The sequence below is a fragment of the Bos indicus genome, chromosome 19 (genome assembly GCF_029378745.1).
Source record: "Bos indicus isolate NIAB-ARS_2022 breed Sahiwal x Tharparkar chromosome 19, NIAB-ARS_B.indTharparkar_mat_pri_1.0, whole genome shotgun sequence".
In the NCBI taxonomy this organism is placed as follows: Eukaryota; Metazoa; Chordata; class Mammalia; order Artiodactyla; family Bovidae; genus Bos; species Bos indicus.
Genome location: NC_091778.1, coordinates 40,566,955 through 40,580,119, shown reverse-complemented (window position 1 = coordinate 40,580,119; position 13,165 = coordinate 40,566,955). Strand labels below are relative to the sequence as shown.

At 47.3% G+C, this 13,165-nt stretch overlaps 1 protein-coding gene and 1 non-coding gene across 2 annotated transcripts; one reads left to right on the top strand and one right to left on the bottom strand.

Annotated features, from left to right (window-relative positions):
* Positions 1 to 634: 634 nt before the first annotated feature.
* PSMB3 (proteasome 20S subunit beta 3) lies at positions 635 to 10,173 on the bottom strand. Its single transcript, XM_019982314.2, has 6 exons — positions 10,028 to 10,173; positions 9,513 to 9,697; positions 6,930 to 7,037; positions 3,344 to 3,521; positions 1,626 to 1,720; positions 635 to 731 (listed from the first exon to the last, which is right to left on the bottom strand). Exons 1-6 carry the CDS (start codon positions 10,028 to 10,030, stop codon positions 683 to 685), a joined length of 618 nt encoding a protein of 205 aa, XP_019837873.1. The 5' UTR covers positions 10,031 to 10,173; the 3' UTR covers positions 635 to 682.
* A 777-nt stretch (positions 10,174 to 10,950) lies between these two features.
* Positions 10,951 to 11,024, top strand: TRNAN-GUU (transfer RNA asparagine (anticodon GUU)). Its single transcript has one exon. It is a non-coding gene; the product is annotated as a tRNA-Asn (tRNA).
* The last annotated feature ends 2,141 nt before the right edge of the window (positions 11,025 to 13,165 follow it).

Below are 13,165 nucleotides of genomic sequence, written 5' to 3'. Positions count from 1 at the left end.
CCCTCCTGATGATTATAATGGAGGCTAGAGTTTAGGAACTACTTGCTTATTAGGGGATCTGCAGCAGGTTGCAAGCTGGAATCATTTGGGGAACTTTTGGGAAAAACAGGTGTCCAGGCCCCTTTAAAAGGCCAAATAAATCAGGGATCAAAATACCTGTGTTTTGGAAGCATCCTAGGTGACTAACATGTAGCCAAGATTAAGAAACTCTACTGTGTAAGGATATTACTTATGGATACGTGGCCAAATTTCTACCTGAAACAAAGACTATTGAAGGGTTTTCCAAGAGTTGAGTATAAAGGTTTCTAGGCTTTGGAGTCAAATGGAACATGGGCTTACACCTTTGCTCTGCCACAAAGTGGCCTTGGACAGGTTACTTAACGGTCATTAAACAAGGAAAAAATGTATATTGCCTTGAATCGATATGGTGCTTGAATTCTAGAACATCAAGCACCTTGTGCGGTTCCAGCACAGCACGTACCCGCAAGTGATCTGCAGATGCCACCCCCACTGGTGGGCCAGCAGAGCACGCTGCAAGTCAAGAAAACCTGAGGGCTAAGCTGTACCCCAAGTACTATTTGTAACTGCCCAGCTGGGGACAGAGATCTGTGGTAAACACTCAAAGAAGCAGGAGTGAAAGAAAATCTTTTATTAAAAAAAAAAAAAAAGGCTCTGAAAACAGTTAGTCCATGCGGGCCTTCAGTGTCCTCGTGGTGATTTTGTCCTTCTCACTGCAGGGGGGGAAAGTCACAGAACATCTAAATCCACGAGACTACAGAACAAACTACAGCAAGAGCTGTCCTAACTCGGGTTAGCTGTTTTGCCCATGCTACACTAACATCAGCTTGTTCCCCTGGCCTGTGGTGAGGAAGGGGGAAATGGAGAAATTTCTGCAGGTGAAGCCATCAAGAGCTGGGATGACTCAAGGCTGGAGTGTGAAGCACTCCAGAGCAGGGCGAGGGCTCCCCCAGCCTGGAGAACAAGGAACTGAGGAAGCGGGTATGAGGGTTTCACTTCAGTGACTATAAATTCTCAGTATCAGCCCTAATCTGTTATCACAGGAATTAAGCAGGTCATCCTGTAACAAAAGGGTCCAAATGGGACCCTTATTCTGGGACACTTTCCAAGGAAAGCTGTCGGGAGGGTACCTTTGACTTTAGCCAGTCAGATTCCTGGTGACAGCCCCAAACAAGAGGGAAAGGGTGGCAGGACTCTGGCTAGGGGGTTGGAAGGTGGTCACTGAGCTCGGTACACCATACAGGTGTGGCTTCCATGCTGGGGGAGAGGAGAGGAGGGACCCAGGATGTATTCTGATCAATCTGCAGGAGCCCTGCACATGTCCCTGAGATTTGGGGAACATTGTTCAGGAAGGCAAGAAATGTCTACTGTGAGCAAGAGGAGGCGACTCAGGGCCAGGGAGCCTCACTGGACAGAGGTTGGGGGAAGGGAATCCAGGTAGGCTCCCAGCTGCCACCCTTAGGAAGCACGGATATCTGCTATCTGGTGCCTGCTGCAAGAACCTTTCTTATTTCACACCTGACTCGGGGGCTGGGAAGATGGGCTATTTGTGCAGGAGGGGAGAGGCACGTGTCTGCAAAGCTCCCAGACTTCTGACGCATACTCACATGATGTGGACAATGACTCCCATGCCTGACACCGCATCCCTGTCCACAGCATTCAGCATGGCTTGTGAGATGGTTTCAAACAGGTGTTCTGGATCCTGCCAACAGAGTAGCAGCCTTTCAATCCCCAGAACCTCAGACCTTCACTTGGTCTGGCTCCTTAATTCTCTTTTCTCTAGGCTCAAGGTGCCCAGCCCAGGCACCTCCTGTGTCTGGAGGGATAGTACCCTGGGTGCAAGAAACCCCCTCAGCCCCTTCTCAGAAGGAAGCAGGGTTACTAAGATAAAGTTGAGGCCCTGAACCTCCTCCGTTAACCAGCAGTGTGACCTTGAGCAAGTCAGTGTCCCTCCACAAAACCTCAATCCCTCTTCTGTAAAATGGGGAGAACAGTCCCCACCGCTCCTCTGTGCCTCACCAGCTGTCTGATCATCTCTCCTCCCACATGGCTCCAAAGTGCCACAGAACCTAGCCTGTCCAACCATGGAACCATTTCCTGCCAAACCTCTTCCGTCCTCTACATCCTCTATCTTGGTTTGCTTAGCTAGAAAACTCAAGTATCCTCAGCATCTCCACCATTCTCACTTCTGTTTTAAGGGACTAAATCCTCTAGACTCTGGCTGCCCTGCTCCCCCAATGCCACTTTCTTTGCTCAGGACCTCAGCACCTCCTGCAGGTGCCAACAGCCCACCGCACCAACCTGCAGGCCTCTGGCTCCTAGGGTCTCTTACTACCTTAGACACCATGTCAAAAGAAAAAAGTGCCAATTCCTTGGCATGCCATCCAAAGCATTTGCAAGGCTCATTCTGACCTCAGGCTCCGCCTTCCTCCACATTCTGCCCACACTCCAGCAACCACAGCAAGCTCTCTCCAGTCACTCCACTCCCCAGGCCCCTCCTGAACCTCTAACCTTTGCACAGGCTGTTCCTTCTGCCAACCAGGTCCTTTACTTCTTCCTCTTCCCCGTCAACTTCATTTTAACAGATAACTGGGTGTCTGTCTGGCTTCACTGGCTGCAATGGGCCCTTGAGGATGGACTTCCTGGTTTCCCTGGAGCCTGGCAGAACTGGCACACCAGTTAACCCTCCCTGTCAGGCACTGCTCTCATCTTTCCAGGCCATTTCCTCACACCACCACTCGTAAGACAGGTTCTACTATTATCCCTGCTTAACAGCTGAGGAAGTGGAGGCATAGAGAAGTAAAGTGACTTACCCAAGAACATAACCAATTTAGATGGTAGGTGGATCTGGGTTCCCAACCTAGACAACCTGGCTCCACAGCCCGTTCTGCTGAGCTGCCTCTAAATAATCCTACACCCTGTTAAATGTTTATTCAATGAATGGATGTGAGAACCCCATAAACTCCAATGAGGAATTATTTGTCGCTGTAGCAAATATCTGACTGAGGTCTCCTCACAGAAGGCGCTCTCTCTGGGAGCCAAGGCTCTGGCAGATGAAGTTTCTAGACACCCTTCCAAGGCTCAACAGCTGTGACTTTCTCTCCTGCCCGCACCATTCTCCCCATTGTTGTTGTTATTTTGCGACCCCATGGACTGTAGCCCTTCAGGCTGATCTGTCCACGGGATTTCAAAGGCAAGAATACTGGGGTGGGTTACCATTTCCTTCAGGGATTCTCCTCATTACCAGTCAGGTAAACACATTTTCCCCTGATGGTCAAGGAGTGGGCACCTCAGAACTCAGCCCCACTCCACGCCAACAACTCACCATGTTGGGCTCCCAGAGGGACTCGCACATCCCGTACATTTGTTCAGTGCAGGTACCACTGACTACAAAGTCATCGGTCACCATGGGGCAGCCAATAAGGTCTAGAGAGCAAATGAAAGGCTTAAAGGTCTTCGGGTCCAATCCGGCAATGACCGGCTCCGTGTAGTAGGGCCCAAACCTGTGGGACCAGGAGCAGAGAGAGAAAATGGCACTCAAGAGCATTTCCTTTCCTGTTCAGTCTATCCAGACAAGGCCCTGGCCCAGATCCAAATCCCCCTTCCCCTCCTCTCTTGCCATCTATAAATGCTCTAAGACTTTTTCTTCTTTTCTCTGACTCTTACCTTCATATTCCCTCACCACTGACCCTCTCTTCCTCTTTCTTTCTTCGGGAATTTTCTTTTTTTTTTAACCTGTTCTTCCCTATCCTCATCCAGGTCCTATCACCATTCAGTCTTCTATTTATACACCTATACCTTTACTCCTTTCAAAAAAAGATTTCAAGCAGTTTGTAGAAAAACACTGAAAATAAAACTGAGCCACAAAAACATAAGCCGTTTGCAATAATATGGATGGACCTAGAGATTATCATACTAAGTGAAGTAAGAAATACTATATGGTATCACTTATGTGGAACCTAAAATATGACACAAACTTCTTTGTGAAACAGAAACAGACTCATAGACACAGAAAACAAACTTACAGTTACCACAGGGGAAAGGGAGTGGGAAGGAATAAATTACGAGTTTGGGGTTAGCAGATACTATATATGAAATAGTTAAACACGGTCCTGCTCTACAGCATTATGTTCAATATCTTGTAAATATAATGGTCATTTAATATCCTGTAAAAAAAAAAAAAACCACGTGAAGTGAAAGTTGCTCAGTCATGTCTGACTCTTTGCAACTCCATGGACTGCACAGTCCATGGAATTCTCCAGGCCAGAATACTGAAGTGGGTAGCCTTTCCCTTCTCCAGGGGATTTTCCCAGCCCAGGGATCGAACCCAGGTCTCCTGCATTGCAGGCAGATTCTTTACCAGCAGAGCCACAAAGGAAGCCCAAGAATACTGGAGAGGGTAGCCTATCCCTCCTCCAGAGGATCTTTCCAACCCAGGAATCAAAATGGGGTCTCCTGCATTGCAGACGGATTCTTTACCAACTGAGCTATCAGGGAGGCCCTTGTTAAAAAAACCATCATGGAAAAGAATATGCATATATATATAAAACTAAATCACTTTGTGCTACTAGAAACTAACAAAACAGTGTAAATCAGTTCATTAAAAAAAGGTCTTCCTATGCACCACCACCAACAAAAAACCCCTCCAAACAGAATGCAAGACACTCAAACTAAACACAAAGTTTTGTTCTGAGTCTCCCAGCAGGCAAAGCAAAAAAAATACTCAGTGAGGTGGATTATTGTCATTGTCTGCCATCAGGAAATAACAGCTCATCGGAAACTTGCTCTAGACCTTGAAATCTGAGAAGAATCTATCTTAAGAGATCTTCATTTATTATTTTGAGAGGAAAATACAGTTGATTGGGCAGGAGACATTGTTAGAACACCGGACCAGGTCAAGGGAGAGCTGACCCCTTTTGTGGGCTAGTAGCCAATTTTTATAGTCTCAAAGACAAAGAAACTTCCTGCCGGAAGGGTGGCATTAGGTGATTGGTTAGGGTGCTATAGTGTGGGTATTTTACCTAATAGGGAGTCAGGGAGTTGGCTAGTTTAGGTCAGGGGGTCTCAAGGCAATAGCTGTTATGGGGCTTAGTCAGTTCCAGAGATGACCCTGGTACAGGGCCCCACATCTGTGACCTTGGTATAGGGCTCCACAATCCCCACTCTTTTTATTTATGGGTCAAATCTTTGGCCCCTTAACACCCTGCTTGTGACTGAGTGACTATCTAGCCCCATCTCAGGCCATGGGGACTCAGGTCACCGGGGAAAGGGGTGATGACTGCTCCAACTTCTTTAGGCTGAACAGGGATGTCATAGGGTCCTGGGTCATCATAGGGATCTTTATATAGGAAATACTCAAAAAGTAATGGCCAGTATCCTCAACAGAAACAGTAAGTAAACAGACATTATTCATGTCTTATATCAGTTCTCAGTAATACCCATGGGCATGATCTTAAGGTACAACTTTGTAAAAAATAATAATTCTAAATAAAAAATAATAATTGTTAGGTAGAGGAAGAGGTGGAAGTAGTGCACTTTGATCTGGTATTTCTCAAACAGATCCCGAGACATCAAATTTCTCTAAGAAATTAATTTTGTATTTTCCTCTCAATAAACTGAAAATAAAGTTAAATAAGAATGTCCTGAATTATCTGGGTAACAACCTTAAAACTAAATACAACAACACAACTCAGGGCCTGTGTTTATACTTCCAGTCATGTTGATGCCAAGGTACCACCTGAAGGTTAGTGTTTACTTTTTATTGGCAGTGTTTCACAGAGGTGCCTGAATGGATTCTCTGGGATCCATAAGAAGTTTTTTACTTTAAAAAGGGTCTGTACATGGCTCAATTTTGCAAATCATTGCATTTGCCTATCCTGCTGAAAAATCAATGACTTCAGTTGGACTTGTACAGAAAGCCTGGTTACAATAGCTAAGAATCTAGAATTTTCCAGGTCAGCCTCAATGTCTCATATTTTTATTACGAGTAAACATGAACCATTAAATATATGGAACCTAAGTGTGAGGTAATCTGTACAACTCTGTAAGATTTCCCCCCATATCTGAAACTAATACAATATTATAAATCAATTACACCTCAATTAAATTTATAAAACAAAACAAAAGAAACACCTCTCCCTGCCTACCCCCATAAAATAGTTTTTCAAAATCTTTTGTTAAGCCTTTCTCAATTTGGGATTTTTAGAAACATGGTTATTACATATGTCAGACAATTCATAGCTAAGAATATTAACATCAACCAAAAAACAATACCTCTTATTTTTCAATAGTAAAAAGGCAACAATATTGCTCCACATATGGAAATGGCAAAATTTTAGTTTTAAAGCTAAAGAGTACTTTTGTAACTTTTCTATAAAGTCAAAAATTATTTCAAAATAAAAAGTTTAAAAAAAATAAAGAAAGAAAGAAAAAAAGAGCTCAACTCGTCTTCTTACCACCCAGTTTTGCCCAGAGATGGAGGGGGAAAGTATCTACAGGCTCTCCCTTCAATTTCATCACAACTTCTGGACTGAATTCTACAATTAGGGGCCCCTTCTTGTCTCACCATAAAGTTACCAAATGTCAAAAATTAACATACGCAATTCCTAGATTCCATGTATTCCAGAGAATCTAATGATCACAACAGAATGAACTCTGGGGTAAGGGTGGCTCCTGGCTGGGAGACTCCTGGGCACACTTTGGTAGCATTAATTTTGTTGCCTGGGATCAAGGTTATTTGCTTTCCCTGCCTTCTTCTGAAGTAGCCCTTTTTCTTTCTTATTTGATTGTTAGGCCCAGAGAAAACATACCCCCCAAAATAAGGATACTGTCCTACAAATAAGACATGAGTCAGCCAGGGGAATTTCCTTCCTAGGTATGTTCCCCAAGTCCCAGGCTACCCTTCTACTCACCGTTTCTCGTACAAAAGGTTGGCTACCATGCTCATGAGGGTGTAAGGTTTGATCTGCCGGCCTTCCTTCAGCTCATACAGGTTCAGCCGGAACTTGAGGCGCTGGGCACTGTGGTAGAAGGAGACAGTGTGTTAGCAAGTAATTGCTGAATGTCCCCTGTGTACACCTCATGGAGGTCAGGAGATGCCTAAGGAGACACACAATCCCAAACCTGCCAAGAGACTCCTCCCCGTCTCCCAGTGATTTTCTTACCCGAAGTCCAGCCTCATGCCCACTTTGAGGTTTTGTCCAACACTTCTACCTGTAAACATGCCACTCTGCTAACCTTTTTCCTCATTCTTTTTTTGAGGTGAGAAAAGGGGAGTAAAGAAGCGGATTCCCAACCCCCCCCCAACCCCCACCCCCCCACACACACGTTTTTGAGGAATAGTTTATACAGCACACTCTGGACAGGAGCCTGAATGCAGACATAGTGATGGCAGCTTACAGTAGAAAGAGCAGTAAACTGAGAGAGCTGACTTGGGCTAAGTCTTCCTCTTCCCACTTAATTTTCCATTCCTAAGATGGGGACAAAGTAAGTCATCTGGCAGTGAGATAACGTATGAGTGTTAATAAACAGCAGCAGCTGCACTATTGGACCGAAAGACACCTAAGCAAAGAGGCCACGCCTCCTCCAGTGCCATGGCAGAGCTCAGGGACAGGCCCTGCAGGGAGCAGACCAGTGACAAGACTGCTGGAAGCGGAGCACTGAGTCACAGGACCCCAGAAGAAAGACACAAGCCTAAGCGTCATCGAGGAAAATGAGGCCCAGCAAAATTAGCAGTGACTGCCCACAAACATGCAAACTTGGCGAGAGAAGCCTCCTGAAGAAAAGAAAATAGTGGGAGGGGAACAGCTGTGATTGGAGACAGGAAGACTAATGGGGGCCTCACAGTGACAGGAACACTAAGCCATCATTCTCTGATTCCACCAGCACTGGGATAAAAGGACTGGTTGGTTCAGATCTCAGGAAGAATATCCAAGTTATATATATTATTGAGACTTTAGGAAGGTTTAAAGGAAATGAGAGAAAAAAATTCCTGACAAGCTCCCATCCACATCTGTTGTTGTTCAGTCGCTAAGTTGTATCCAACTCTTTGTGACCCCATGGACTGCAGCACGCCAGGCTTCCCTGTCCTTCACTATCCCCTGGAGTTTGCTCAAATTCATGTCCATAGAGTCAGTGACGCTAACTAACCATCTCATCCTCTGCTGCCCTCTTCTCCTTTTGCCTTCAATCTTTCCCAGCATCAGGGTCTTTTCTAATGAGTCAGTCCTTTGCATCAGGTGATCAAAGTATTGGAGCTTCAGCTTTAGTATCAGTCCTTCTAATGAATATTCAGGGTTGATCTCCTTTAGGATCAACTGGTTTGATCTTGGAGTCCAGGGGACTCTAAAGAGTCTTCTCTAGCACCACAATTCAAAAATATCACATCAGGAATTATCAATCTTCTACGAACTATGTCCAAGAAGTGCTGCTTCTTAGGCCACCTGTAACCCCATCTTCCCTCTTGAAACTTTGACCCTGACTCTTTTCCTCTTGTCTCTCTTCTTACCCCACTACTGAATATACAGCTCAGCTCTTGAGTTGTCACTTATTTTTTCTCTCTATACATTTTGTCTCTCTGTAATCTGTTCTCATAGATTTAACAGATCACCAAAGCCTATCCAGCCCTGAGATATAATCTCAAGACCTCAACTGCTCACAGAATGTTTCTACTTGGCTTGTCACTTCAAAATTGGTATCAAAATCAAAGTCATCACCTTTCCCCTAAAACTAGTCTTCTCAATTTCAGTCAACATGCTCAAAACAAAAATCATCTTTGAAACATTTCTAGATTGCCTACATGTCAAGTACTAAACTAGACACTTAACAGATAAAAAAGACAGGAATCCCAACCTCAATGCACAACTCTTTGGCCTCACAATATCCAAGTAGCCACTTAGGTAAGTCAGCAACAACTCTCAGAAATGCCTTCTTTTCCTTTCCCACTACACCACCCCGTTATGACCACAGCCCTCACACCTCACAGAATCCTTATTTCATCTCCCCAATTCTCCCTTCTCTCACAAAATCACTGTCAACTAAATAGCTACTCTAGCAGTTAATATGCACCAGCTCATTATGGATTAATTATCTTTCGATATGCCTGCCTTGTCTCCCAACTAGACCACTTGTAGTTCTTTAGGGACTGAGCATGAGCTTTGGCCTCAGAAATTGGGATCCTGGGAGTCAGTCATTAGCTTACAACTTGAGCAGTAAGACTCTCTGATACCTTGTTTCCTCATCTGCAAAATGGGAGAGCAACATGGTGATGTATGTCCTTAAGAAGATTAAGGTCCATGAAGATAAGGTGCTTTCCACAGTATCTGGCTCCGAGTAAATGCTAACCTGGTTAGGATCCACTCTATCGTTAACAGTGTTCGACAAAGTCTCAGATTCAGTGGTAGTGTTCAGTAGAAGACTGACACCCAGGCCACTCATCCCGCTAGGCAAGGCTAGTCCAAGAAGCGTGGGTGTGGGTGGGAACCCCCGACACTTACACTGTCTGGACGTCGGTGGCAAGACCCGCCAGGCCGATGTACAGTCGGTCGCCCATGGGAAAGATCTTCTGGAAGTCCGTGGTCACCATCTGGGCCTGGATCCCGAAGCGCCTGTCAGCAGCGATGGCCACACAGTTCTTCCCCTTCATGGCCATGACGGCCCCTCCGTTATAGGACATAATAGACTGAAGCAAACAGAGCGGAGGGGCTCAGCTCGAGGGGCAAACAAGGCCATAGCACCCAGCGCAGCCCCTGATTCGCAGGCTCCTCTACGCACCGTCCTCCACTCTGGAGGCGCCTGGATACCCTGAACTCCAGCTCTGAGATTAGCGCTGTGAGGCTTCGAGGAGCCCCATTTCCCGCCGCTGTCCTCACCAAGGTTCGCACCCCCTTCAAACTGAAGTGGCTTCCTTCAATCGACCACCAGGCCTCTCGACCTCCCAAACTTCCCATGACCTCCCCTCCCCATTCCTCTATCCCTACCCCAAGTCCCTCTTCTTTGCTCCCTGTCTCACCATGATTGCGGTGTGTTAGGACCTCCAATCGCCACAATTCCAGCAAACCTGCTAAGGGCCTCTCTACGCAACCACCCTCGCTGCTTTCTCTCTATTGGCTGAGAGGCCGACCCTTCCGGAACATCTTGATTTTCTATTGGCTGTGTATCTTTGTCAGTCACCAGTACAGGAGTTGGGTTGAGAAGCCAAAACCTAGGTAAGGAAAGCGCAAAGTGAAAAGTCACTGTGAGTGCGGAAGAGCTCGGCGTCGCGGTGCAATCTGGGATAGTGGTGGACCCAGTCTCTGGAAGCCAAAGACGCCGGCCGGAACCTCCGTCCACGTGGGCTGGTGAAACCCGAAATAAAGGGCTTTGGCTCCAGTAAAGAGCAACCGGGTTGGTTAAGGGCACGCTGTGCGGTCGGGGATACTACTCTTGAAGCTTGTTTCATTTATTCACTCCAGAAATCCTTACGTCTGTTGTATGCCAGGCACCATGCTAGGCTCTGGACATGCACCGGACTAGAACAGTGTCCGGTATTTGGGAGGCGCCCGTAAAGTGCCTATTTACTGTTGGAGAGGGGCGCTGGGAGGGCGTCGCAGATATTCTGCGGCTGCAGGGGTTGGGCTGCAAAGGGGGCATTTGGAAGCTGCAGGTCGACTTCACGAAGCCTCATTATCAGATCACCCTGAAGAAGAACGTTCCGGACTTCCCCAAGTCTAAGATCCAGAGGAAGCAGGCGACAATTTCGCCAGCCCCAGCCACCCCCGAGCCAATGCAGGGCAGGCTGCACGTCCCGCCTGCTCCCACCCCTAGATCGAGACCCTTCCCTTTCTCCCTTGGGTCTGACTTCTTTCATCCCGTAATGGGATTTGTTCTGAGTCTTCCGCTGTCGCAGGCTCACGCCCATTGACTCGGCTCACCGCCACTGCAGTAGTTATCATAGTCTCTGTGGCGCAATCGGTTAGCGCGTTCGGCTGTTAACCGAAAGGTTGGTGGTTCGAGCCCACCCAGGGACGTCTCCTTTTTCCCACCATAAAAAAGGAAAATCTAAAGGCATTATTCAGTCAACCGCTGTAAAGCCAAATTTTGTATTGAAATAGCAGAGACAAAGCTTTTTCTATAGGTAATCAGGGGGTCATTGTGATTGAAAATTCGTTGTTGTTCAGTGAATGACAGTATTTCTACCGCACTTCCCTCCGCCACCTACCTCCAACCCCGCCCCCAAATTGGATTGCCGGAAAAGCCAAGACAGGTTTTTGTCTCACAGTGCAACACGTTTCAGGTTGCATTTTTCGTTAAGAGTAAGAATGAATTTGCAGTGGAGATCGGTCAGTTTTCCACTGTCTGCCTCTATTGATGTTACAATCTCGAAATGTTACATTCGGAAAGGAAGAAAATAGCGCGAGAGACAAAGGCAGTGACAAATTGAGGGATGAAGAGAAAGGTGAGAAAGGGAGAACACAGCTGTGGTATACGCAGAGAGAAAGAGGAGACATGACAAATAGGCGTAGTGGAAGGAAGACCTGGGGAAAATGGAGAAAGGGAAAAGAGGCTCAATATGAGAAGCACGAGAAAAAGGAGTTGGACAACAACAAAACAGGTTCTTTTTCTAGAAATACAGAGATGTGGGGAAGAAGATGGGGAAATAGAAGCAGAATCTAAGGACATTGTTTTGGGGAGAGAGGAGTTAAAGAGCACAGAGGTAAAGATAGTCATAAAATGTCTAGAGGAGCTGCACTCTCCTAACATTGTCATCCTCTTCCAGATCTTACCACCACAGTATCTCTTAGTATATGTGCTGGAAATAATTACCTAGATTCCCGAGTTTCTGCCCTCCGGAAGCTTTTGGTCTATGACAGACAGTGACTCTTCTGGTGAAGAGTCTGTCAGCTAGGTGACCTCCTGATATACTACAACTAACACAATCGAGGGGAAGCTTTGGCACCTCATGTCTGCCAGAGATGCATCCCTGGGCTGGGAGTGGCAGACTCGGCTTGCTTTTAGGAGGCGCTCTCTCAAGCCGTTCCCTTCCACATTTGATCTCTCCTCAAGGTTGGGCTCAGAGGAGGCCTCTTTTGAAAGCCTTCTTCACTGCTCATCCACCCTTACAGGGGAAGGGAAGGAATGGGAGTGGTAGGTGGTAGCAGCAAACCCGAGGGATACACAGTGCCCACAGAAGCTAACAGGACAGGCTATGTAACACTCCAGCTTGCCCCCACTGCTCTGTGAGTGCCCTGTGGGCATAAGCCGGGCTCATCAGCTTTACATCCCCTGTGCTTAGTGCAATATTTGACAGCGGCACATGACAGGTGCTTCTTGGCTGGGAAACCAGAGAACTTCAGAATTGAGAAGGGTTTGGTCAGAAGGTTCCCCCGATAAGCCAGAGAGGCCAGGGATGTGGGGACTGGAAAGTGACTGAAGTGACTAAGATGAAGTTGCCGTAGTAGTGGGGGCTTCAGCATGCTTCTTCTGTCTTGTGGTTTGTTTGTGACTGATGCTTAATAACTATCTGAGGAACCAGTGAACCGATTCCCAATGAGCACGGTGGCACCCTCCGGCAGCACTCCAGGATTAAAGGACCGCAGTGGGGACTCAAAGGGACATCAGCCTACTTCCCCTTAGCTGATAGCCTCCCACCCTCATCCAGGCAGCCCCTGAGTGCGCCCTGTGGATCATGGGTGAGACGGAGACCTTCGCGAAGCCTCTACAGGTTTCTCTCGCCCGGGATCTTCTAGCTTGAAAGGAGTCGCAGATCAAGAGTCCCAGCTGCTCTCCCCTCCGGCAGGGGTACTGGGGGACTGAAGAGGATTCCCGAGTCTTCCCGGGCAGAGTCCACGATGCCCGAAACACACCTGCTCTAGGGACAGTGGGCGTGTCCACGCCAAGAGCCCCCTTTCAGTGAAGGGCGGGAACTCTGGGTCTCCCAGCACGAGGAGGGAGAGGACAGCAGGTGATCGAATCTTCCCCTGACCCTACTCCCAAGGGTAGTCAGACCACCAACCCCCTCCCCGGGCGGAAATCTCTCCAGCCCTTCCTCTTCACCCCCACCCCCGTCCCCACTCAGTGAGTGTGGGCCAAAGGCTAAAGCTGGGGTCACTTGGAGGCCAGTGTCCACAGGTCTCCTGGTCACTAGCCAAAGGGTGAAAGCATTCAGTCC